A 27,254-nucleotide genomic window follows, 5' to 3' on the forward strand; every position below is an offset into this window, starting at 1 on the left:
CTAGAGGTTGTCGGGGTAGCTTCGGAAGTTGTAGGTCCGGGCCCGCTGAAACTCCGCTGCAGCGGCCGCCGCGGCCGAGGAGCTGTTCCCGCTGCTATATGGGTTGATCATGGGTGCGGTGGCCTTGGAGTTCATGGTGCCTATGCCGTCATCATAGATGCCGCTGTGGTCCTGACCGCCAGTGCTGCAGTGGCTGCTGTGGCTGTGGCTGCTCTTGCCGCCACCGCTGCTCACCGTGTTGGTGTTGCTGCTGCACCCGCTGCGCTCCGAGCCCGGTCCCTTGAGAGGCTTAAAGATGGCCGTGGTGGCGTAATATTTCTCCATGGGTGGCGGAGGAACTGTGGGCGGTCGAGGAAAAATGCTGCTCAACGGTGGTGGCGGAGTGCGACGCACGTTCACATAGCCTCCTCCGCCCACCGCTCCACCAGCCATTTTCGATGAGGGCATATAGTCCTGCATGTGGGGCACGGCGTAACCACCTTCCGGCACATCTGTTCACGGTATAAGGGCACGGGGAGAAAAGGGCAGGGAAATGTCTGCTTAGTCAGGGAAATTGCCACAAAAATTTATTTGCATTAGTTGCCGGCGACGCCATATTTTATGGACCTACGCGCCAGCCAGCGGAAACGTCCTCCGCCTAGGTTAAAGGGGCTAAGGAGGAGGGTCAAAGGGACTTACACACCTGTATAGTCTGGAGTCATATTGCACTGTAAATCATTAACCGCCGCATAGCCGTTCACGCCGCTGGTGTACATGTTAACATTGAATGGTTCGTGGTAAAGACTGTTCTTGCCTATCGAGTCATTGTCGTCCACGCTGGCCTGAAAGAGCACGGAATTGAGGAAATAGTTAGTTTGCCAGATTCCCAATGCTAAGGAGCTTATACATTTAAAGCCTGGATTGAACCTTGAAGTTGGGTAATAAGTTCACCGGTTAAATTTTAATCCATGGCTTTGCCTGAATATTATTTATTACATAATATTATATTTGTATTAGTCTATTTAAAATAGAAAAGAATAGAACTTTTTCTCTTCACTCGACCTAACCTTCTTTAATACAATTTAACCACCTTCAGTAAGTCCAACTTTTCAGTTCCACCTCAATGGCCACTTAAGCTTGACCCCCACAAATCAGGAGAGCACGCACACTGTCGCATGGCGTTGAAAAGTCCCATTAAGTAAATGCCCGACTGGGCTGGTCACGTGGAACTAAGCGGTGTGGAAACTCCACGCCACATTGAGCAATTATGTGAAAATTTGAGACAGGAATTTCCCGTCCACTATGCACACACATCCCAATCAAAACCCTCATCGCAACCTAACTCTACACCCACCTTGATGCTGTTACCGTTCGGACGGTGCTTGTCCACGTTGCCGCCGAGGGTGTTGGGATTGAAGCTGTACTGGAACGCGTCCAGGACGTTGCTGCCGCGGGCCCGTTTCGTCCGCGAGACAATGAACAGGATGACGGCCACCAGCAGGATTATTATCGTCGTCAGGACTACAATGACCACTCCGATGAAGTTGGCGTCGCTCGGTTCCTGATCGATGGGGCGCGGCGCAATTACTGAATGAACAGAACCGGAAAAGAGCAAAGGGCAAATTGAAATGTAAATTAACAAACGCGCGCCTCGAATCGAAATTAAATGTAAATATTGTTTAACTAAATAATTAGCCGTGTCCGGGGACTCGAAAAAACGAATGGCCCGACGGGCAGCATTGGAAAATGTGAGATAGTAATTGCATTTATCATGCTATTCGGCTACTCACACTGCGGGCCGTTGTTGAACTTGTTGTTGCCGCCGGGACTGCCCCCCGACGTTGCCACGCCCTCTCCAGGGCCTCCTTCAGAGCCGCCAACCCCGTTCGGTTTGTTCCTGTTGGGCTGGTACTCGTTGCTCCTAGGGTCGTCGTAGGTATCCTGCGTCTGACTCGGAGAGTTGCTCCTTTGCTCCTGCTCGTCCGTGAAATTTCCCAGGGCGGGCACTGAAGGTGAAGAACAACGTAAAGTGTTAGATTGGAGTTCATCCATTTCCATTTTGATGTATAAGACGATAATATAAAATCTTTATTTTTTACTTTTTCAATTCAAGTTCCAATTCCATCATCGATTGCCCCTCTTACCTCTAGGCCTAGTTACCTCATGAAGGCATCCAGGCAGTAACCTTTACTGCAACGCCTGTGCTCGCTTTGATCCCCGAGTTTTCCCACCCCTGCTTAGGTCTTCTGAAATGTTTTTTATCTTGCTAACATCTTCGGGGCATAACAAAACAGACCCGATTTCTGTTCATCAAACAAAAAGCGTTTCCTCGAGTGGGTGACCTCGTTTCTTTAGACAGTAAATGGCGTAATTACTGTGTGAAGTTCTTGCGGGAAAGTCGTGGAGTTTGGGGACGCCGTTTTGAGTTATGTCCCTGGATCTCAGACAGGACTGGATGGTGTCTTTTGTTTCGACACTGCCATTGTCCTTCTGGTGGCGGGAGGCGCCGTTTTTTTCCCGTCCGCTTCCCTTTTGCAAAAGGAGTATCTGGCACCACCCGACTGAGCGACCACAGGGCCATAAAACGTTTAAAATAATTAAAATATTTCGTGCCACATTTATCACACACACAGCGCTACGGACGGGACTGCGGGGTAATGGCGAATATGCCGCATGTCCTTTGCCACACTGCGCAGATCTCACTGTTCTTGTCGCATGCCTTTTATAACTAATTCCCTTTGTGTGTCCCCAGGGTCTCTCTCCAGTCCTGCCATTGTTTTCTTATTTTTTGGCCTTTGTATTTTTAGAAACCTCTAAAAGCGAATATAGCTCCCTGACAACAGCGACTGCAATCACCGCGAGCAAATCTCACAAATTGGGGTTAAATCTGTGTACACTCGCACAGTGCCTGATAAAAATATACGCACACACTCGAAAGATGCTTCCCTACCATTTTGAACGTGCGTTTCTTTTGTTTACCCTTACCCCAGTTTGTCGCTGTTTGAGGCCTGCACTCGAGGCGTACGGAATAAAAAACAGCTGGTTGCCCTAGTGGTGTCCCTGCCTCCTAGCCGTCCTTTCCTCCCCCTCCGCAAATACAGCGCGATCCCAACCCATCCCAAGTCGTTTTGTGTGCGTGACAAATGCTTCGTTGCGACGACTCTGTTTTCTGTTTTCTGTTTTCTGGCTAGTCATGTAATTGCCGCATGGAAACGGGGCACAGTATGGGAGTACGTTACTTGCTTCGTATTGCGGATTCGCTTTTTGTTATCCTTGGCTCTTGCTCTCTGCCTTGTCAAAGATTTTTGCCATGTAATGCCTTCGGCAAAACGTTTCAGGACTACCGATCGTCCAGATCACTCGGGAATTATTGAGGAATTACTTTTCCCAATATGGGTCTTTCTTTGAGAACTTCAAGGCTCAAGGTTCAAAATCATCAGCTCATCTTTTGTTGAAATAACAAAACAAATCTACAAACCCTTTTCAATTCCTTTTATTTGATTTTCAGATTATATGCTGTCCTTCCTATTGACTTCTTAAAATCTAGAAAAATCTGACTAGGGTTCGATTTCTGAGCACCATCCCGTTTGATAAAACTATTAGGTTCCCCTCCCTGCCTAAATTCGAGTGCCATCTGCCGGAAAAGTATAGTCTCGAAAATCCCTATTCATACGGCACGCTTTATTGAACGCATCAATCAAATTCATCATCCAGGGGACTGCCTCCCCTCGTCCCATTTGACACCTAGCGGCGGCGGGATTTACGTGAATCCTCCATTGGGAACACAATGCATTAAGCGATCTTTGGTTGCCTGACCGAGCCGATATGCTCAATCGAAGTAATTGCTATCGGAGGGTTGATCCGGGAAAGACCCTGGCTCTGAGAAATTTTAATCAGAACATGTCAGGATATTCAGAGAAGAATAAGCTGAAAAGCAAAGCATACCTCGAGTTTCAGTTGGGGGTATATCTACCCTTAAGTCTCGGATTGTTTATATTTAGTGAGCAGACGGGTTCTGCGCTTTCAATTGACTTTAGTTTCCAGTCGGAGGAATATGTTTGTGTTCGCTTATCTCTGCAAAGCCCCTTGCCCGCTCCTCCTTGCTCGTCGTTTACTGTGGCCCATTGTTATTGGCCAAAATGTTGGAAAAATGTTTTATCCCTGTTAAGAGTAATGCATTGCTTCCCCCTCCATCCCAATCCGTTGTGTTGTCGCATAATCGAGAGTGAAATGAAGCTGAAAAATGCATTTGTTCGCATGCAATTCCATTTCCTCGGGCGGCCTGCTCGAATGGCAAATGCAATTCCCTCCCAGATTCGTTCATATTTACATCCAGCATCTCACGTACTGTACTCACCGGATATAAAGCTGATCTCCGACAGCATAATCCATTTGACGGCAAAGTACAAATTGATTTTCAAATATCTGCCCACCCGATGGTGCAGCTTGATAGTCACATCCCGGGCATGGTCCATTATGGTGTCGGGCATGTAGGAGAACTGCACTGGTTCTCCCGAGAAGTAGCGCCCGCCAATGCTAAAGAAAACCTTGGCATGCACAAATACCTGAGGAAGATAGGTGGGTTTTGAGGGTTATTATATTATATAACTCACACACGCTACAGCACAAAACAACCCAAATGAGTTTGTTATTATTTTTGTCACTTAATAGTTAGGTAGGGGAATGGGTCCTAGTTAGGAAGCCGCACTCACCTGAACATCCTTGGTAAACATATTGTTTGTATGGAGCACGATGGCGCTGAAGTTGCGAACCGTATCGAATTCAAATACAATTTCGACCGGCTTTCCCAGCAGTCCGGGCGTGTCGTTCCGCCAGCCAATCCATTCATAACCTGAAATGAATGAAATCCATCAAAACGGAGTAAAATGAACATTTCAAACGTCAGCCGAGGGAGGGGAAAATCAATAGACCGGCCCTGTGCAGGACTGACATGTAAAGCTATTTAAGCCCCCAACCTGCCGTTGCCAGTGGGCCATTTGGGGTGAAGTTTTCCCCAAATGCCCGAAAACAAATAAATGCTCACGGCAGGCACACGAAAGAGGGTTTCGCTGGGGGTATGCTCTGTGTAACTAGAAATAATGGCCAATGCGACAGTTAAGCCATTTTTTCTGCTGCTGCCTTGTTTGCGTGGCCCTAATTTCAGTGGGGTAACCAGAATCGAGTCCCCATGTGGGGGCTTAGCTCTCTAAGCTACGGGGGAGTGGGATTCACCAAGGGGCCTTCCGCCGAAATCATGCAATATTAGGTTGCAGCCACTGCTGCCATTTTCCTAAGGGATTGAATTCGAGACTTAACCAAAGTTTACTCAATCCCTTCTTGGGGAGCAGGAAGCGGAATACGGTGCGCCAAGCCAAACCATTATTGATTCCCACTTACTATGCGGACAGGCAAAAGACGAGCTTATAGTTCCATAAAGGCGGGGATGTGCACCGGAAACTTACTCGTTGCAACGTGTTCTCCCCACGACTCCTTCTCGACCTCGTCTCGAATTGCGACAGACTCAGCGACTGCATGTCTAATTGTCTCACCGAACCCTGCCCCTGCGTAAAGTTGTCAATAATTTCGATTATTGGCCATTGGCCAATCCGTGAAGAATTCAATGGGAGTCGCGAGGCGGGGCACTGGAAGCGAGCAGCATGGAAAAATATAAACCGGCTTGCCTCGCAATTTCCAAAACTTTTGCATTTTTGGGGCGGAAATGAATGCCAGAGTTGCCATAAATTACCAACTATGCATAATGTTTACATTTTTACTGGCTGTATGGCGGGATGGCGGTATGGCGGGATGGCGGGGTGTCTATATCGGGTCGGTATCCGGGCAAGTTTTACTGCGACGCCAGCCAACGGTCCTCAGTTATTATTTATTTTTGTTTATTGCGTTGTGCAGTCAAATTATTTGCGAAAGCCAAAGTTTTCCCCCACGCGCCACCATCGATGTTCAATGAAGTGAACTTTTGGCGGCGCTATGGGGGTCAGACGTCGCCCTATGCTTTTCCTGTCGGTGAACTTTTGTCATTATTTGATGTTAATCAGTTTTTTCTTTTGCTATAAATCTTTTCATTTTCTACGGAAACTCGCCGAGTAGCGGGAAACTCGCCGGACTGTGGGCCAGAAGAAAATATTCATGATTTTAGGGCCGCTTTAAATGCCTAATTCGCGACCAGAATCGGGATTTAATAGCTTGCATTTGAGATTCAATTATTTACAAAAACTTATATTGCTGTAAGAGCTACAAGTAGTATTTCAACTTCCCCATTGGGAGTCAAAACTTAATATCAATATATATTATTGATCAGTCAAGGCCGTGCACGTGGCAAGTATTTTCAAAATGACAAAAAAAAAAAAGGTTCAGTTACTTACCCTTGCCGAATCCGTGAATGTCGGTGCGGAAGTTATCCTTGCCCTTTTGCCCGTCCACCAACTGACCAAGGCCGTCCACATAGCGATCGCCCTGCTCGTTGCCGTCGTAGGTTTTATCCGACAGATCGACCTCCATGCCGCGCTGCACGCCCTTGGGAATGCTGTAGGATACGATGCCCTCTGAAACGGTTAAAAAGAAAAGCCGCAAATTGAGTTTCTGAGTGTGGAAATTCCGGGAATTGAAACAAAAGCATTAAGACAGAAATAGCGAAACCTGAGCTGCCGATGGAGGGGATTGCGAGGTAGGAGAAATCCCAAAAAAGTGTACACTGATGTACACTGAAACATTTTATTTTTTACAAAAACCAATAAATAGATCCCTCAAAGGGAAAAGGAAAGCTCATTGGACATCATATACTTTATTGAATGGTGAAATTTTAGTTTTGAGATTACTTTAACCTTCAGTGTGGTTGCCACGAGGAGGTTTGTGTGAAATTGAGACACTTTGTTATGCGAACACATCACCCCTGTTCTCACTCTTCCTGCCTGTGAATTTGTTTCAGCGGTTATGTCGGACATTAATCGAAGGGAAACCGAGCTGTGGGAGGGTATAGTTTTTCAATGTCAGAGTCAAACGCTTTCCTGGGGAGGGGACCCACATCTGAGTCATGTTCGCTCAGCAATGTGTTTTCCTGCCTGCTATTAATGGATTAGCCAACCGAAGAAAGAGCGGAATCCGTGTAACCAAAAAGCAGGGGCCCATCCCCACGCAAGGCAACTGCGGCTACCAATCTGGCACCACTCGATAGCAAACACCTGACACTAATTACAAAATCGAATAGCACTCCCCCCTGCCCCAAAAACATTTACACCAGATAAAAAAGACCAACAACATACGCCATTCAAGGGTGGCAGGCACTCGATATAAGTGCACCCCTGAAAGGTAGGGTGTACTGATGGTCGGGGGAGCCATACGTTTAACTAATTCACCAGAATTTCTATTCACACAATCGGGATACGTGGGGAACGGACACCCGGACGCGCACCCTCACAGGAAAGGCTCGGAAAACCGGGCGAAGGAATTTTCAAATAATTACCAAAAATCACATAATTATACATAATTAAGGGAACGGAGTCCCACGCATTGGACATATGCAGATAATGACGATGATGATGAGAAGTTCGGCTGGGCAAATAGCCGTTATCGATGACTTGAGAGGGAGGACGTAGCTCGAACAAAAACATGAATTATTTTTCAAGGCCCTCGGACTGGTCGGGCGCATTTAATTACATGACTTACGACCGAACTGGAAGATAGGTCTTCCGACACGGCATTAAACCGAATGTAAACGTTATATGGCATATTTAATTAACTACAAAGAAATTTAAGGCAGCGCGTTTTACAATTGTTCTGCCGCGACGAGGTACACGCAATGCCAGGAAGAGATTGGCCCACTGTGGGCTGCAAGATGGCTCCCTCCCACCTCCGCTGTCTGCTTACATCCTGACTTGCGTGCCTGCAAGGGAGCTTTGCTTGCGTGACGCGACAGTCGGGCGGGCGGCGGCGGGCAGGACCCACAGTGCCAAAAAATGAGCAAAGTAGGAACGCGACTGATTGTGCGGAGAGTTCGGGGGCTTCGGGGCTTCAAACACAGCCACTGTAATATACAAAATGTATTTCCCCCTTTTCGGAGACGGCTCCGAAGCCAATGGCAACGGCAACGGCAACAATGTCAACGCGCATTTTGCTGATGACTCAAATTGAGGATTCGAGATGGATGACTGAGTGGCCCCAGCGGACTTTGTAGAACTCAAAGAGAATTCGAAAGTAAGCTACGTGGGGCGAGTACTTCCCTCACAGTTGCAAAGTCTTTGGACACACCTGAGACAACCTGGTCGCTCAACTTTCAGTTTCCCAACCCCCAAGCCAAGCTTCTCCAGTTCGCTGCGCTGAACCCTCCAACTCCACGGCAGAGGGCCACTTCGGTAACCATAAATTATGGGCATCTGAACAGTGGGTTCCATAAATCCCCGGCTTAGCACTAATCAGGTGCTGCATTTATAATGCACTCCAGCTCATGCAGGCCGGTGCGATCCCAGCGCTGTTGTAAAATCGTAACAAATTCGAGCTAATCCATGCTTCGGTTGTCAAGGTGAGAGATTATCTCTGCCGCCCAACTCGAACCCTGTCTTTTAACGACTTTGGGCTCTCGGGCTGCCCTAATCCGAAATACTTCGGGAGCGGCCCATTCACCCGTCTAGGTGGCGTCTGATCGATTCAAATTCAAATGCAGCCAGATCCCTAAATTTAGTGCCTGAATTTATAAGCAATTATGACTTGAGTCGGGTCTTTTCGGGCAGATTAATGATCGCGTAATGAAATCGACGCTGACATGAAAAACAAATTTATTGATTTCTTCAGGCATTATGTCCGGCTGTCTGGCACTTGTCTAGACCCATCTACTACCAGGCCACCGTGCCCTCTCCCAGCACAATCCATTCCCATCTTATCTTGTTTAATTTGCATATGAAATGCGCCATGTCGGTGCCCGTGCTCACATTCCACGTGGCAAATCAAATGATAGTCCGCAAAATGTGAGCGGTCAGGAGTTTGCATGTCTGCCAACCCCAAGTCCCCCGTTTATTTGTAAGTGGGCGTGTCACTGCTGTAGCCCGACTCCCGCACATACAAATGGCGTCACTTATCTGGGGACCCGAGACCAGAGATCTGAGACCCGAGACCCGAGCTCCCCGAATTATCCACTGCCATTCGCGTCCCAAAACGCCGCAACCACTGCGTTAATTTACAGAATAATTTTCAACTTCCGCGCCTTTTCCCTCTCCTCTGGGACCTGGCTCTACAAATTATCATTAGGCGCACTTTGCCGTCTAGCTCTGCGTATTCGCTCCCAGCGGATAACTCTCCCCTAACGTATGGAAATTATAGAAGAATTTGTTTGTCCAGACTTTTTTCTGGCTCAAGTCCTACACTGCGTGACAATAGCGTGCAAGAATCGACAACGTAAAGGTTAGAGCAGCAGACCTGGTTGATCATGCTGTTTGGGTACACTGAGAAGACAAGAGGGTACGATGGCGCTTGAGCATTAATATGAACAGTATTAATGGCTTAAAAATATCAAATATTAAGGTAGGGTATATTTGAATTCAATCGCAATCTGGTCAAAAACTGTTCACATCGCAGAATAAGCCGCAAGCACTCACTTTTCCCAGTGCAGAGAAAAATGAACCTTTCGTTTGTTTTTCAGTTTTGGACGACAGTCGGGACATAGTCTGGGCATAGCCTGCCAGCCAAGTAGTCGTCTGGATTTCGATTTCGGTCGGGTCTGGCCACGAGAATCGGTATGGTATGGAATGTTTTCCAATGTCTGCACGCGATATGTTTCAAGTACTAGTACAGTAACCACGGCGTGAAAAGTAACCTCGACAAGTCAAGTTGCGGTGGCTATGTGTTGAGGAAAATCAGGAATGCGCTACATTTCGTTTCATAAGGCGAAATAGCCACCTTGATTGGATTTCGTGTTTCGGGGGAGAACTACACATACTGGGGTGGGACCCTCAATTTCCGTGTTTCCATTTTCATGTGGGTCATGCAAATCGGGGAGACGTCGAGGGCTTTCGTGAAACAAGCTTATAGCACGGAAAATGAAACCTAATAGAAGACTTACTTAAACTTGAAATTAAGCAATATAGAACTGAGCCCCTAAATATGGTACCTTATAAAAAGCTTTTCGATTATGTGTTATTGTAAGATTATGGCCAGCATTTTCATTTCCCTATCCATCCTATATCCCAAAATAGGAGATCCCAATGGAACGTGAGCGTCTGCGTTTCCCGCATTCCCTTAGTCGGTAACTCACAGTCCCAGTTAGTCGGTAAGTGTATGGTAATGTCAGCTCAATCGGGCTCAGCCAATCGGGCTTAAGCCAAAGCAAAGCCGCTTTCGCCCTTTTAATTGCGAACATGCTGCCCACAGCACAACGGAATGATAAGTTGGCGCTGACACTAACAGTCTGTGAGCCTCTTTAAGTTATCATCGCCTCCACTTGTTTTCCCCGACTGGACTCACCTTCCCATGGACAACCGACGATCTCGGCCCGCAGGCAGACGGTGCGGTCATACTGTCCGTACGGATAGATCCTGATCTTCGAGGCGAAGATGATTGGCTGCAGGGCGTTCTCTACCTCGCTGTAAGTATTGATGTTGCCGGGCAGAATCTGTGAAGGATTAAGAGGAGAGGGTTAGCCGAAACTGAATGCTCTGGATGTCTCCGTTGACCTACCTCCTTGCCCTGAATGTTCTTCCAGCGCTGCCACTTGTCGAAGCCCGGACGCCAGTACTCGAGAACGTAAGCCTCGGTGTACTCCTGGCCCTGACCCTTGCCAAAGCGGCCCTGGGTTCGTATCGCTGTGATCACGTGCGTTTGAAGCAGGTCGACCTGCAGGTACTCCTTCAAGGCATTGGACACCATGTGCTTGGGGCACCAAGCTCCTCCGTTATTATCGGTTTTCAGTCTGAAACGGGAGGGAAGCGAGATAGGTTTATTAATCAGGCTCTGTTCACGGTAGCCGGCAGAACCAGTGACAGGGGGCAGGAATTTTTATAAATTAATTGACATTAAGCGTTCGGCACCACATGAAGCCCCACCGCTATCGCCACCGCCACCGCCACCACCACCACCACCTACCAAAACCCTACTCCAACCAATGGCGCTTGTGGTGCGTCGTCTAGCAGCTCGTCTCGTTCGTTAAGCTGTTTGCGGTTTTAGACACAGCAGGACGTTGTCTGTGTAATTAAGGATTAATTTAACCTATTCCCGGACTGAAGACAGACGTGGGCCAACTTAAAGCACTCTTCAGCCTGCGCAAGTCCCACAGTGCCGCAGATGCCATTGAAACGTTAACCACCTATACTTTGGCTTTCGTTTATCGGTTTTCGGCTTCGACTTTCGGTTTATATTTCAATTAAGTTTTACATGCTTGATTGCATTTCGGCTGCCTTAATGCCCGGCCATTACTCATGGGAGCGCTACTAGGCCTAGTCCCGCTTCGACCGGAGCCAAGACAAGTCAAGTCAAGTGACTCGGACTCCTGGCCTCCTGCCTTCGTTGGCTTCGTAGCAAATTGCTTCATTTAGCCGCTTGTATCAGGCCTCGAACCTGTAGATGCCAGCGGACTATTGGAATTGAATTCGATTGCGATGTTTATTTACTAGCCAACTGGGATTTTAAGAGCTGCTGTCTCGGAATCTTGAAACTGCTCATGTCCAGTCCCTGCCCTCGGGGAGAGTCGTTAGTAATGCGCTTCTGCATGCATTGAGACATAGTTTAGTTGGAGTCCAATAAAAACCCATTTAAATGACTCGCCAAATGGGCTTCCTTCTCTACCCGCATTCGAAATACTTCTGGAAAGAGCTCAAAAGGAGTTCCCAAGTGACACAATTCTAGGGTGCACTGTAAAATATTAATTATATTGATCCCACGGCCAGGTAAGAAGGTCAATTTAATTATCATAAAATAAGGCTTCTCTCCATCTTCTCCTGTCCACCGGCCAGCTTCGTCTGCCCGTTCTCCAGTCGCCCAGAAACAGTCCGAAAAATTGTAGTGGAGCTAAGCAAAGTCCGTTAAAATGCTAATATCCGCAGTAATGTGCATTTCAACTTGACTTTAATTATTGTTATTGCCCAAGTTAACAATCTGAGCCACCGTCGGCTGCTCATTTCGAGCGCTGATGGACTGGCTAACTGCCTGACCGCTGTGCCGGCCCTGAGGACTCAAACTTCTATTCGGGGGATCTTTCCCCTTCGCTGCTTGCAATATGTAAAAGGTTGTAAACTTAATAGCTTGGCGGCCCTGGAGGATGGGCGCGGTAATGAAAATCAAACAGCGCCAACTGTCATTAAACTAATCTCCGTAATTCAATAGCCCCAGACGGGCCACAAGCCGGCATGGCAGTCATCTCATGCCCTCCTGCGGGCCCTGGTCCCTTCCAGTGATTTGTCGTAAGTGCATGTCGTTCCCCCTCCCCCAGTGAATTACGTCAAGTTGCTTTCGAGCACATCTTTTCGAGCTAGTTAGTCTAGTTAGGTAAGTGCACGGCAGCCGAAAATTATAATGCTGCCTGCACTTTTGAACTTTCTGGTTGACTTCGTGGAACTTACGGCTAAGCAAATTGCAGTTCGCCTGATTGGCCCTGCCGAGGAATGGTGGGGGACTCGGGGGGCTCAAAAGACAAAAGAGAAAGTTACTCTGAGCTCTGAGGAGTTGGCAGAGTTTCTGCCAGTCTGTGCAAGGGGGAGGTCGGAGGGACGCAAGGGTTTTCTGTCTGTGAATAGTTCGGCCACTGGAGGAGAACTAGTAAGTGGTGAATTTTTAAAAAAGTTTTAAGCTTCATCTGAATCACTCTTTAATTAGAGCTCCTAAAGGTACGTTGCACTTCCCATTCACTCTTCCGAAGTCTAAACCCTCGGGGTCGCATCTGGACATCGTCTGTCACGAAGCTCCGGCCCATTTCCACAACCACATGAGCTATCCCTGGTTGTTCAGGTGGGCTAGTTGGCCTCGACCCGCTGCTAAAGAGGCTGCCCGCATGGCAACTTATCAGAGCCCATGTCGATTTCAACCTCCATCCCGTGCTCCTTGCCTTCGCCCTGGAATCCGTCTCCCCGCCGCCTCCTTAGCACAAATTCTGGGTAATCTGCCACAGAAAGAAAAAAGCGGCGACCACAGCCAAATATATTTTGTTTATCTCTGACGTGCTCAACACGCGGTGTCTGTGTGGCTATATTTTAGTACCACCATAAAGGGGTAATGTTAATGATGCCTTTGTGGTGGTGCCTGGTGAGAGTGGTGCTTGGTTGTCAGTCAGCCCTGCACGAGAGTGTTTTTTAAGTGCAAGTCTATAAAGGCGAATGGAACATTGCTACGGGCAGGGGAGTAAGGAAGGGCTAGAACGCATCTTCAGGTTACTCCCTGCACGTCGTTTTTGCATTGATTTCTGGCCATAATTCATGCTGTAATTGACATGTTTATGGCCCTGAATGTGCTCACCCACTCCGCCAAGGTATTCCTTTCTAATTACACGGCAAGACTGGCCCATGTGATGGTGTCATCAATCATGGTAACGGACATCGCGACTCCGCGAGTTCCGTTTCACTCGATGAACTTCCTGTCCATTCGGTCTATGCATACGCGACAATTAAATGTAAACAAAACCGAAAAATTAAAATAAATCTAGCAAACGTCTTCCACTGGATACCCCAATTTGTAGCTCCAAACACGCTGGAACTTTGTGGCTCTGGGAGGCAAAACGAGTTTGAGCACTTTGGAAATCGCACTTAATTTACTCGGCCAAGGGCTGCCGACCTTTCCTCGAAATCGCCCGCTGTCTCCCATTTAACGGCTGCTATGTCGCTCGATATCCATGGACAGATTTCCACTGACGAGAAGATGATCTTCCACGATCCAAAGGGCGCTAGCCGAAGACCAAATATTATTTTCCCTGCTCCCCAGATATGCAAAACTAGGTCTTGTATTTTGAAGCTTTGTATGTGGGGTATTGGTATTTGATGGACAAACTGTTTGTGTCGTTATATAAATTTCGTTGTCAGTGCTGGGCAGCTTGGACGGTGGCCAAAGTTTTCTATTTTATTGACCCTTCCCCTTATCGGCTAACGAAGTTGTCTATAAAATTAGCAATTAAATGAACACGCAGGGCAGCCACATCGGAGATAGCCCCATCATCAGCACTGGGCATCTTCGGGTTCAATGGTTAATGAGCTGGGAGCTAGGGCAGGGGATGCCGAATAGGCATCTATTAAAACGACTTGGTCTGATCTGTAACCGGTAAACCTGATCTCTGAAGATCAGATAGATTTCGATGTGTCTTAAAAGGCGAATAACTTTCTGTAAAGACTTCACCATTTAAGGCCCGCTTACCTTGCATGTTGAGGCCCTACAAAACCCATGTCGTGGGCTGAACTCGCTGTGATTTGAGCATCTGTTATTACTAAGGACTCCATCCCCAGGGGCACATTGCACGTGGCTGTAAGTAGGAGAAAAATTATATCAAAATGAGGGTATTTAAATATATATTTAAGAATATATGTTGTCTGAGAAACTAGATCTGTCAGTTTGAGGCTTGACGATTGTCGTACTCCCATCCATCTCTTTCCATTATTGTAAGACTCTATATCTCCTTTTCTGAACTAAACACTTAATCATTGCCAAAGTCATCTCTGGACTGGCACTTGGCAAAGGATGCAGACTCCTCCTCACACTTTCCTTTGATTTGAGATGGAGAGGAGTAGGAGTGCTCTGTAGCCCAAGCGGGCGTCTGACAGTCGCCTGCTGACATTTTCGACGGAATCCACACTGATTTCACATGACTTTTGCTTCCTCGACGCAGCAGGCTCACCGCGCAGCACTCCAACTCCAACTTTTGATCTGCGCCAGACAAAGATTGCGTGCACTCGTTTAGAAGTTTATAAATAATCACACGGGAAAGTATGTGCATCAGGGGCAGGAGGAACGAATGGGAGCAAAGAGCTTGGGGAAGAAGTCAACCACCTAATTCAAATCGAACTTTGTGTTATGAATGCTGCGCTAGTTGTGGGTCTAGACTTGCAATTCAGCTAATTTGACTACTAAAACTAACAAACAATTTAGGTATATAGAGTTTTATGTTTTGCTAAGAAACTATCTATCGGAGTTAACTTTATAATGCATCATGAATATTCCGATGTAGGGTATTGTAAAACCCATAAGGAGTGGAATATTCCCTCGGAACACATACTCGAACTCTGCCATCTCTTTCGGTCGTCGTAGCTCTGTTGCATTCACACTTGATTGGGTTTGATAGCCGGCTACGCAAATGAAGAGCGAAGTGGCTGGGTGCATGGGCCAGGTTGGGTCAAAAGCCAGCTCCCACACCCCGGCTCTGGATCCGGTTGCGACTCCGACATATACTGCATATTGCAAGTGCATTCATTTGGAAAATTGTTGCATGTTTTGCTAACTCAACTCGCTTCGATGTGTCTAGCCCCAACAACGGCAGAGTGCTCCTTTGGCATGTGTTTGCTTTTCGAGCAGGGGAGAGGGGGAAGTGCAAATATTGCTGAGGCAATAGCAGCAGCCGGTTCTCACAGTTCTGGGACCCGAAATGAACATGTTTATTTGTTTGTACTTATGTATTTAGATTGCTTGATTAACTATAAATATTGCGGCAGGAGGATATTGTGACTTATAAAGAGTCCTCTTGAATGTCTCAATATGGCCCGTTGATCGTGTAATAAGGTTACCACGACATGACCCCTTTTCTCCCTATTCTTAAATTATTTGATTTCCTTCCTCTGAAATAATTATTGTAATGCAATTTTTTGCAGAGATCAATGGGGCGATTCCTCTCAGGCCACTGCCTTGCCCTCGCCCGAAGAGCTCTGTGACAGCTTTTTATTTTCCTTTTTCTTTCACTCCAATACCTCGTGCCAGTAGGGCTAAGGTTTATGAGCTTCTGACATGCGATAGCCTCTCAAATGGGAGATAATCCCTAGCCTTCGCGCAACGGCTTCATTAAAGCAGTCTTCCACGACCTCAATGCAAGCCTAGAATGCAGCATAAAAATGTCAATATGCCTATTAATGAGCTGGAGTGGGAGCTGCAGCATCAGGCCGAATGCCATGTGGAGATGTCGCAGGGCCACAGGGTGGCTGGCTCGAGGATGCCGCAGCATGTCCAGATGGGGCCACCCGCAGGGCAGTTTTCTGTTGGAAAGGAGAACTGAAGAAACTATGCCGCCTGTCGCAAATTGACGGGCCGCAACAAAATTGCTTTCAATGTCAATTAAATTAAATTAAGCTCGGTACGAGGACGTCCCTTTAGCTAGGTGTCTAGGCGGGCAGTTTGATGTGTTCGTATGGTTGGGTCTCTTGACTTCTTGACTTCTGACTCGCTTACTAAATCAATTCTACTGTTTAGAGCCCCTCACTTACCGATATCAAATGCCGTCGCCGTCGGTGCGTTGAGCATTAAGCAACCGCTGGTGATCACCAGCGCCCAGAAGCTGAGCGCCCATGTCCATCGGGGGGCACGGGTTGTAGGGCGGGAAACGGCGGCTGTGGGTGGCGAGGGGGCTGGATGGGAAAGGCACTGACGGGAGAACATGCTGAGGTTGCTGGGGGTCGCCTCAACTGGCGACGTGTGCATCATAGCTGTGATTATGGAGAGGCAGTAAGATCTGAAACGAAGAATAGAGTATCTTATTACTGAGCTGTAAATAGTTAAAAACATATTTAATGGGCAATCCATATTTGAATCTAAGCCATAAGCTATAATAAACCTATAAGAACATGTAAAAATTGAGCTCCTAACTATCTCTTCCTTGTGGGTACTGGGTACTGTTCCCTCTTAAAGCGAGAGTGCTTAAACTGTGAGAGAATCGAAGACCTACTTGCCCCCAGAAAAGCCAAAAGCTGGCTAAGTCTGCAACAGCCTGTAGTCATCGCCTCCGTTGACTTTTCCTGGTCGACTCCGACTTGAATGGATGCAAAGTGAGTGTGCGTGACGAGCAGCAGCTAGGGAGGAAGAGGATGACTGTGTGCTTTTCATTAAACATTATTCCGCAACATTTTCTGCTGGGGCAGACATGTGAGCAGTGTCAGGAGAAATGCCATAGAAAGCGGCCACAGCAAACAGACTGCCCGTCATCCTCCGGCTGGTTATCCATTCACCGACGACCAAGCCAGTTTTTGCTTTAATTTAACGCCGGCTAGCACAGGCTCATTTTCAGGCAGAAGCTCCCCGAGAAACTTATTTAGCTTATGCAATGCGAACGGCAGAGTTGTGGTAAAAGGCCAAAAGTGGGGCGGAAAAGGCGGCAAGATAATGAACACGCCGGCAGCTCAGTCACCTGTCAAAAGGGACAGTTCTGGCTCTGTGTTTGTATTAAGCTTGCAAATTTCTTTTGATCTCATTTAATTTTAATGGTCTTATACACAGAGAAGGCGAAGGCTGTCCCAAGTCGCACTCATTACGAATCCCGACCCTTCCAGATATGCTTGCAGTTCCTCGATCGGTCCAGGATTAATTGTGGTGCTATGAGGTGTGCAGCAGAAGGAAAACTCATTCTATGCGTCGGCCTACTGGTTCGGATCTAGGAAATGACAACATCCAGCTTGGTTGGTGTTTTTTACCTCGGCCCCAAGCCAAAGGTAACCCTATCTGCCTGCCAGGCCTGCACAGTCGACCTAATGCGGCAATTTGTCACGCACCTGATGTGGCCGGATTGGCAGACTTAGATCCTTGCATCCCCAGTCCATTGCTCATCCTGAGCACTTCTCCCTCTTGTCGATAACTCAGCTCTTAATTGCTCATCTCTCAACATCCAGGGCCCACTAGCGCCTAGAATGGCTGAGAAATGCACCACGATGTAGGTTCAAGAAGTAGTGACTCTCGCTGCACCTGGCGGTGCTTTGATACTTGTTTGCCGGCGGCCAGTCTCCCGTTTTCCTGCCCGCTAGCAAGTTCTTCCTTCGATGCTGCCGCTGTCAGCTTGTATGCATTTCCAGTCGAGAAAATTTCATAAATTGAAATTTACAGTTAGTTAATTACACGCGCGATTTGCTCTTAAAGAGCGGCATTATCCAGACTCTTCGGACACAATTTTGCCGCCTGTCAGGTTGGTGATTCACCGCCTAATGGTCCTGTGATTATCATGCGGAGCTTGGATCGAGAACGCGATCTTTAATGATCCTAGCAGGTGCCTTTCGGTATGGATACGGTTGACCGAGAGTCGCAGGCAACCTTAATTTTATTAAAGGGGCAATGGAGGAACCATCAATCAAAATTTTGCCATTTGATTTCTATTTCTATGGTCGCCCCTATGGGTTGACCGGAAAACTAAAACAAATCTGAGCGCAAGCCTCAGAGTTTAAACATCAAACCGTGCACTGGGCGGACTTCCTGATTAACTAGAAGGGGAAGGGTGGCCAGCCGAACGGAGAGGGAAAACTCAGAACTCAGAGAAATACAAAAACAACATAAAGCAATTGATTAACTGATGAAGCACAGTTTTCGTGGAAAAGAATCTAGAGCGGGCAGCAGACGCTCTCGACATGGAAGTTCGCTCGCAGTGGGCCACATGGCACGGCACAATTTGCATAAATCGAAACACAAAAGCCAGTTTACTGCCAGGAAATTGGGAGCAAGAGATATTTATCTTGCTCAGCCCGCGACGCTCCGAGTGTTTGAATAAGTGTCAAATTAAATTGATCAATTAAGCAATTGACGTGCCGCTCTGCTTTCGGCGGAGTGAAAAACGCAACGAAAATGCAGATTTCCAGATTTCGCCGAAGGGGCGGGCAGGGGCTCTAGGCGACTTCTGCGCACCCAACAAGTGACGCAAATTGTGCACGATGGGTCGTGTTGGGCTGCGTTGGCTGTTTCTCGGATCGTAACTTGGATGTTGGGAGTTGCACGGTGAGTGGTAAAGGAGCCTCTTGCTGGTGACAATTTCTGTCAATTCAGCGACGCTAATCAAGCCAGAGACATCATAGCATTAAAGGGGGATGTAGTGGAGGGGCCGGCGAAGGGGCTCTCTGCAGAACTAGACAAATTGGCTACGATTTCAGGGGGCTGGCTTAGCCCAGAGCCAAAGACATGCGGGCAGGTTCCGCATCCCAGCAAACAGTCGGCGTCATATAATCCATCAGCTCGAGAGACAGTTGCAACAGAAGCAGCAGCGACGACTTGAGACCCCTCTCAGTTGTAATCAAATCAAATGACATTGCAGACACGAGAAGCAGAGTCAGCAGTAAATTTGAGGGAGCCCAAACGGAAGCCAGTGTGCAACCTCGGAGCTAGGACTTACATCGGGGTGGGCAACATTTTTGATTATTTAAATTTGTTTTAAGTTTAAAGTTTACAATTTAAGTTGCCAATAATGCACTCCCGAATGTAAACTTAAAGGTCAGGGGGCCAAAGGCAATCAAACCAATTGACATCACTGTTTTTGAAGCACCCGCCGTCGATAAAAATTTGCCTACCAGTCGCGAGCCAACGACTGTTGACAACTTTTTTATTTGCAGATGTCTGGCAAGGAAGTTTGCCCACCCCGCGTGCCGTATTTGTCTATTATTGTGACAAGCGCAAAGGAAAAGAGCACTCGACGATGCGAGACGTTTGAAGGGCCGTTGAAATGTGTTGGGGGCCTCGGGCATCGGGGCACTTTAAGCCTGTCCCCATTGATTTTCAGCATCAGCCGCCCAGTTCATTAAAGTCACATCAGGGGCGGAAGTGCCAGCCACTCGCCGCCCACAAACCTCAAATAGACACGGCTACGACTGCAGGAACAACAAACAAGCGGAGCGCCCACAAATCAACGCCTAACCGCAGGGCGGCTGGCAAAGTCTAGAGTGGGGGAGGGGGGAGGGGCTGGGGAGGACTTGCTGCCGAAAAAACGAGACGCCGCCATTTTGTCTGTCGCCGTCGAATCGGCCATTAAATATGCAAAAAGCAACACGCGAAAAAATTGTTGCATACTTTTAGTTGCTGCGTCAAACCGCAAAAAGGCAGTGGAGTAGCGCGGAGAGAGAGCGTACAGAGAAAGAGCTCCCAACAGGAAGCCGGAAAAATAAATAAAGGAGAGAGGAAAAAAGGGGAAGACTCTGAGGAAGGTTGGAGGGGCGATAGCTGTCTCCTGCTCTGCGTCCCTCGTTTATTTCCTTTCTTCTTGCCCTCTTCCTCTCCGAGTCTTCCTCCTTCGCCAGCTATTCATTAGCATAGACATAGAGAAGCAATATTGAATTTCTGTGCCTGTGTGAGTGTGTTTGTGAGGAGGTGGAGACATAGCGGGTGAAAAGGGCGACGATGGGGTTGAGGGCAAAGGCGTAGGCGGAATGGGCTGCAGGGTCGCAAGGTTGCGAAAAAATGTTTCACGCTTTGGTGAACTGAGGAAATCACAGCGAGGCACTGAAGCGTGCGATGGGAAGGCAGGAGAAAGAAAGAAGGGGTCCTGACATGCTCAAGCAGCGCCTTGGGATCAAATTAGTCGAGTTTTCAAAAAAAAATGCTGCAAATTCTAGACTTTATCCATGATAAGTGGCGAGTCAGAACGCTGGAATATGAGAGGATATGGCTGTAGCAACGACAACTCAACAGTCCTCCCATGTCAGTTAGACAAACAGGAAGTTGAAAACGAGGAAGCGCAAGGATATCGACAGCCGTTACCCAGATGAAGAAGGGTGAAGAAGGCATATCATTTTTGAATGGCAGGAGTAGAGAGAAGAATGAAAGCAGAATTTGTGCTTTAGCCCTGGAAGAGGAGTCTTGAAAGAACTTTCCTGCTATGCGGAGCAATATCGCCGTACTGCCCAGAGTCTTAGTCAGGAAAGAATACAACTTTTGGGGAACCGCACCGAGGTGTATCTGTACGATGGATGAGTTCCATAGCATACCTGCATAAATGAAAGTAATCCATGTGATTAGGAAACTACGATGACTGACTAAAAACACACCAAATTTAAAATTTATTCCGTTGGATACATTTCTGAGTCGATCATGTAGATACTCTGGTTATCTAGAAGAGTGCTCTTTTCACATTTCCTAACGGCTTGAAAGCGGCGCCCAGGGTGTGGGGCCATCAAAGCGGATCTCCTGTCTGGCCACCTCGCCACCCTCCCTCCCTCGGTCTACTCAAGTCTGTCGATTGAAGGAGCTGGTTCAACCGAAACTTCGTCGGTCGCTCCACACAGAACACATCCTGTTACCCGCTTTGTCTGCGGTTTGTCATCATCCACATTGTCATCGTCGACTGCCTCATGTGTGGGTCTGCGAGGGAATTTTTATGAATTATAAGCCAGGCTTCTCGACAAAAACCCAAGCGGCGAGATATGTATGTAAAAATGCTTTTTGAAAACATTTTCGGAGGAGGATGACAGTGACAGCCAGCGACATTGACAATGAGGCGGTAGTAAGTGGCTGCCAGGCGCTCACAACAACAAAGCGCTGATTGACAGGAAGGCACACTAAGGGGGCTGGGCAACGAGGAGTTGCGGGTCGAATCGTCGTACAGATGGCACCAGAACGGGTGCAGGCCGCCGGAGGTGGGGATAAATGGCAGAAGCAGAGGCAAAGGCATCAGGAGCGCCAGTCGTTAGGCCGATCAACGGAGGGCATCCAGGACATGTGGGCAGGAGTCCTGGGCCCTGAGACCAGAGCTCTATCGATTTTCTGAAATATTTTCCGGCCCACAAAGGGTTCGAAGTGGAAACAGGCCCGTGTTTTCGGTTCAATGTGCAAATGCAGCTGCGACTGCCCGCCCGGCCATTCCCACCTTTAATCTTTGTGTTTCGGCTGCAACTGCCAGGCAAATTAGTAACGCTTGATTAAGTTTTACAACGGGCCCAGTAAGTGATAGTAACAACAGAGCCATCGAGAGTTGGTACCCAGTTCTTCCCAGGACACTAATTTACAAATAATCATACACATTACTTAAATCAAACCTACTCAAAATTACAGTTTTCTGGCCCGGCAATCAAACACACTTGGCAGGGGCAACAACGGTTAGAGGAGGTTTATTGGAATCAAGCTTGTACCTACACGTACGAGTAGTTCCAGAAATTGTGTCACAGCCGTTCCGTTTGACCAGACTGGGATAGCTGTTCTTGAGTGGTACCCGGAACACGGCGGCAAGTTGAAGAACAAGCGTTTGGGTTCCGCTTGCGGCTTTTGCGGTGGGTTAACTGACTGTTGTCTGTTTTCGTCTGATGTTTGGCAATGAAGGTTTCCTTTTTATAATTTCTCCTAAGCATACCTACTAGAAAGCAACCGCCGTGGAACTAATGAGTTGCCAAGCCCAGATGATGTGCCAAGGGGCAAAGTATAATTACTTCTGTTACGGGAAAAACGGAACTATGACATTAATTTAAGACTACGTTTCTTACAGTTTCCTTACATTACTAATTCATTTGGGGAATGTATTATATTATGCCATTTCCCCTTCCCTTGTTGCATCCCGTAACAATCGATAACAAACCAAAAAACTAATAAGTTATTACTTTTTACAGCCTAACCAGTTGTTAAAAGGCTTTCCCACATTATAAAGTATATATAAGTATAAAATATATATATATATATATATATATAAGTATATCGTCAGAACATTCAAGAAGTATTTAAAAATATATATTTTGTATAATATGGTTTCAGTTTATACAGCAGAATTGCATATTAAATATATATTTCGTGCACTGAGAAAATGTATTTAAATTGAATTTCTTGGTATTTCTTTATGGTTTGTTTGTTCTTAAATCGGGATTAGATTAATTTTGTTAAAATGTCAAATTGATAGTCGGAGACAGTCTTTAACCTTTGAAGTACATTAAAATGTATACTATTTCCAAAGCGCTCCACTCCCATCATTCAAAATGTTCGCGACCTTGTACGAGTATTTCCTAATGGGTATAGTTTTCATAGAGCTTAACGTAGATCATGAAAATCAAAACAAAGGCAAATATACGTAAAGTGAAAAGCGAGAATTATGTTATGAAATTCTTAATTTGCAGTAAGAGTGGTTTGGCTCCATTCGATTTTGTAAAATCATATTCGGCCTCCCCATTCATTCCCCAAGCTTAGCAACATTTTGCTCTTAGCCCTGGAAACCTTTCTGGGCTCTAATTAGGCAAACATGTTGTCTTTCTGAAAGCAACCCTCGAAGACTAGCTGAACACCCATTACAGGTTTTACTAGGAACATTTCTGACACCTGACGACATGTGGCTCTCGATGAAATTCCCCTGGGAAGCGGGCGGGTCCTTTTGATGGCCTAGGGTTGATCTGGCCTGCACTCTCGAAACCGGGACGGCCACTCAGGGACACACCTATCGTTTGGTTTCAGAGCGTGTTGACGGCGAAGAATTACATTACATTGCATGTACGAAAATGCTTTGTCAGCGATTACAGGAGCGGACACTTACAAATGAGATTGTGTTCGATGCAACTAAGAGCCTAATTACCAAGCAAAATCATTTGTATCGGTTCTTTGCTGCTTCTGGGACCACCCGCATTTAGGGGATCTGTGGGTTGGGCTTTTGGTCTGGGAATGGAACTGGAACTGAGTCGGCAGGGCCGACCCTGAGACCATTGCAGCCCGAATAGGGCTAATGACGCTACATTATTTTGTGATGCGTAAAATATTCAGGCGATGTAAAATTTCGGGATGATCACGCGGCAGCGATGTGCTTGAATGCCTCCGACAATCGACTGGGAGACCAAGCCTCACGGCGCATATAGTGCAACCATTCAGTGAGCAGACAAGGGCCTAGGAGCATGCGGGAAGTCGTCGTCAAGTTGATGAGCGAGATCCATTTCCGGCGCATAAGAGGGCCAATTCTGTCTTTCAAACTCTAATTTAATATGCTCTGCGATCGACGATCGCGTTTTCGCGCAGTGAACTGTAACCGAAAGTTAATTAGCTCGACGAAATCCTCGCCATAAAATTCACATCGGAGGTTGCTTCCGGGCTATTTACATACATTATGGAAAAGTGTTCTTCAAGAACACGGGCCAACACAAGGGGCCGGTATAAGGGTCACCAACACAATGGAAGCCAAGTAGCAAATCTTAATGGTTGTGTGGTCTGCCGTGAAAAGAAGGGTTCGGTCGTTGGGCAACATGCTAAAGTGTGGGAAAACCCAACGGGTCGAAAAATGCCGATGGATGCGTACTGAGTTGGGAAGCATTGAGGTTAGGTAGAATCTAAGCCACAATGTATCGTGCAGTGGCAGCTACTGCCACATCGAAAAACATTCCTAAGTTCCTTCAAATTTGGGTCCATTAGCTTTCGTCCCGAATCCTCCTCCTTACTGTCCACTCTCCGAACTCTTGACAGTTTGAAATATTTCGGATACTTTAACACACTCAACTTTTCCAGAACTAATTAAGCGCAGCAGCAGAGGAAAACACAGGGGAAGGCACTGCCAAAAACCACAAGAGTAGGTCTTTGAGTTTTCAAGAACAGAGAGAAGATTCAGAAAGAATGAAGCTGGCGCCAAGTAATTTGGTTGGAAATTCCCTCCAACAGCACAGCTGGGGCAGTACAAAACTGCGGCAGCAGTAATTACTGGACAAGCTAACACAATAGCTAGCCCGAGTATAAAAATTAAGCAAACCAGCACTGGCAGTAAAAACCTGGCCAAATAAAACTAAGAACAGGTAGAGAGGCAGCCACGAATGTGGCATTTTGTACCTGCGCCAGGGAGAGGGGTTCCAGAAGTCGAAGAAAATGCGGCACCTGTGCGCCGTCTTTGTATCTGTATCTCTGACTCCCTGTATCTGTTCTCGGATCGGGGCTGCCTTTTGTGCACCGCCTTCAGTGGCGAGCCGAACAAATAAACTTGCGGCCAAGTTATGACAGTCGGCTGGGCCACCGTCGAGGGCCGCAGGAAACATTATTCTTTGTTAGATGCTAATTAATTAGAGGACCCCAGACCCCAGGCAGGGTCCAATGCGGTGGCAGCCATGTGGGCAGCGACACGATCTCGTCGAACCAGCAGCAAAAGCGCTCGAAATGCACACGAGAATGACACTTCTTGGGCATAAATTCTGTTGATGGTTGTTTTCGTCAGCCCCTGAAAAATTACCTGGGGGAAGTGAAGTGAACAGAATGAGGTTAAATGGGAGTTGGCTGAGGAGGGGCAGAGACTAATATAAATTATCGCACGTCGGATGAATTTGGCTTGTTTAAGTCGAGCGGCATATTCTTTGGACATTTAATTCAGCACTGACATTGCTCTTTAATGAGTTCATTTTATTTTTACATTTTGGGTTTAATTTCAATCCGTATTTTAGTGCCAACCAAACAAAATAAAAGCCGTTGTAATGACGTTTTCGGCATTCGCAATCATACACTACACGAGACCATCAAAATCTAAACCTTAAATAACACAATTACCGAAACCCAGCGCGCATTAGATTTTTGGTTCGAATAATTAATACTCATTTGAATCCAAAAGCATACGAATTGTAAGTTTCCTGAGGAAAAGAAAATAAAGAAAGGAGAACAGTAGAGGGCATCACTTAATACTACCAAAAGGTAAACTCTACATTTGATTCATATTGTACTTAATCCATCAAAAGTTGTCAAATTCTTAACATCTTCTTGGGTTTGATGTATATTTCTGACGAAGTGTCTTTGCTAGGAAAAAGAAAAATGCATTCTGAAGTCGGCTTGCATTTGGAAAAAAAAAGAGTAAACAATTTGGAAACTTTGAAAAGCCCAAAAATTGCAAATCTGCGAACTTGAATTTGGAAACGGGGGCTAAAACATGGCGGACATGCCTCATTCAATCTTTATATTATGCTGTTTATGTTTGTGGGCACTTTTTCCCCATAAGTACGATGAGATCTTTTGCTGGGACTTCCAAATGCTCATCATTAAAAACCTATTTTCTGGATTAGGCCCAAAAAAAAGGCATTATCATATTATAACAAAACGCCTGGGCAAGCACCTTTTCAGTGCCTTCCCTCTCAATCGGCCAGTAAAAGTTTTTTGGGCGATATTATAATGATTGGGCCATGAAGGGCACTTCAGGCAGATCGGGGAAATCTCCCGTCTGCCGCATGCCGCCAACTTGTTTACACAAGTTTTAATTGACGTAATTATGATTTTTACACGAAATTAATTATGCATGCGCGATTGCGGGTGCATCTCGGCAGCTAGCAGTTACGATATGGGTATCCAAGCCCTCGAAAACTCAATCCCAATCCTATATCTCCGAACCATTACAAGTGGGCAAGAAAAATCATTTGGGGTATTTACAGTGCATGGAGGGAAAGCGAAAGCGAGGTCTATGGAGCTTTAATTGCCTAGCATATTTCCACTTAATTGCCTCTAAGAACAGCGGGGAAATTATGAAATCCAGGGGCCAGAGACCCAGCCTCATCGCGTGTCTGGCGAAGTGTGAAGTTGCCAAAGAAGAGAGGTTGTAATGGTGAGAAGGGAAATCTAGCCGCATAACTGCATCTGCGAGATAACGATCTGGGCAACAGCCGTCGGGAAAACCTGCAGACACAAAGTGTTTGGGTAAGATCTTTCTCCATCCGACGACAGCGCTTCTTGTTTCGGTGTTTTACGACCTAGCTCTTATTTATAAAACTTAGAAGGTACGTTTGATTGGCCCAACAAGGCGGCAGTATTACTCCTTAATTTGGGGTTATTAATGTTACCGTTGAGTAGGAAAAACGAGAAACATATGTGGCGGAATGTGGCAGCCATCGATAACCTCAGTTTTAATAAAATTCTTAATTTTGAAATCCTCGGGCGTACATCCGACCGATTTGCCGTTTTTCACTCTCAACTCACCTATATATTCCAAGCGTTTCGAATTATGTTAGAGTTGACTTAGAGAGTATTGATTGTATTCCGTTTGCAGTTTGTCAGAAGGCGTTGCAAAAAATAGCGTATCAAATTCAAGCACTGTTCACGTTCACTGGGGCACTAAAGATACCCTATCTGCTGGTTTGTTTCGATATGTTTGAGCACTCCTTGGGCATTTTCTCAGGTAGCCCATTTCACACATTTTGCCTCACGCTGCTGGTGGGCGCAGGCACCATTTCCAATTTGAATCTCTACACTCGCGATGCGCGAGTTTCGGATCTTCCAGATCTCGAAGCGATTGGCTGACAGACGACAAAAATGAAACGAACGCACGGGGGAGATTCTCTGCGAGCCGCGACCGCGCTGCCAGGAGCCAAGGCGGAGTGTTGTTCTTGCCACGAGCGCTGGGATGAGACTGAGCCTAACCAGTTGGCGGGGGAGCGGCGACGGTGAAGGCAACGGCGACGGCGACTGCGACTCCTTTCGACTCTTGTAACGCGCGGAACGAA

At 46.9% G+C, this 27,254-nt stretch overlaps 1 protein-coding gene across 1 annotated transcript; it reads right to left on the reverse strand.

The window, feature by feature from the left end:
* LOC108113459 lies at nt 1–27,254 on the reverse strand. Its single transcript, XM_017224040.2, has 12 exons — nt 26,731–27,254; nt 16,365–16,609; nt 14,314–14,419; nt 10,660–10,891; nt 10,447–10,594; nt 6,360–6,539; nt 4,692–4,831; nt 4,337–4,544; nt 1,770–1,985; nt 1,334–1,566; nt 683–821; nt 1–491 (listed from the first exon to the last, which is right to left on the reverse strand). The coding sequence occupies exons 2-12, from the start codon at nt 16,579–16,581 to the stop codon at nt 1–3; spliced, it is 2,310 nt and encodes a 769-aa protein (XP_017079529.1). The 5' UTR covers nt 16,582–16,609; nt 26,731–27,254.

The sequence above is a fragment of the Drosophila eugracilis genome, unplaced genomic scaffold (assembly GCF_018153835.1).
Source record: "Drosophila eugracilis isolate 14026-0451.02 unplaced genomic scaffold, ASM1815383v1 contig_1828, whole genome shotgun sequence".
Taxonomy (NCBI): Eukaryota; Metazoa; Arthropoda; class Insecta; order Diptera; family Drosophilidae; genus Drosophila; species Drosophila eugracilis.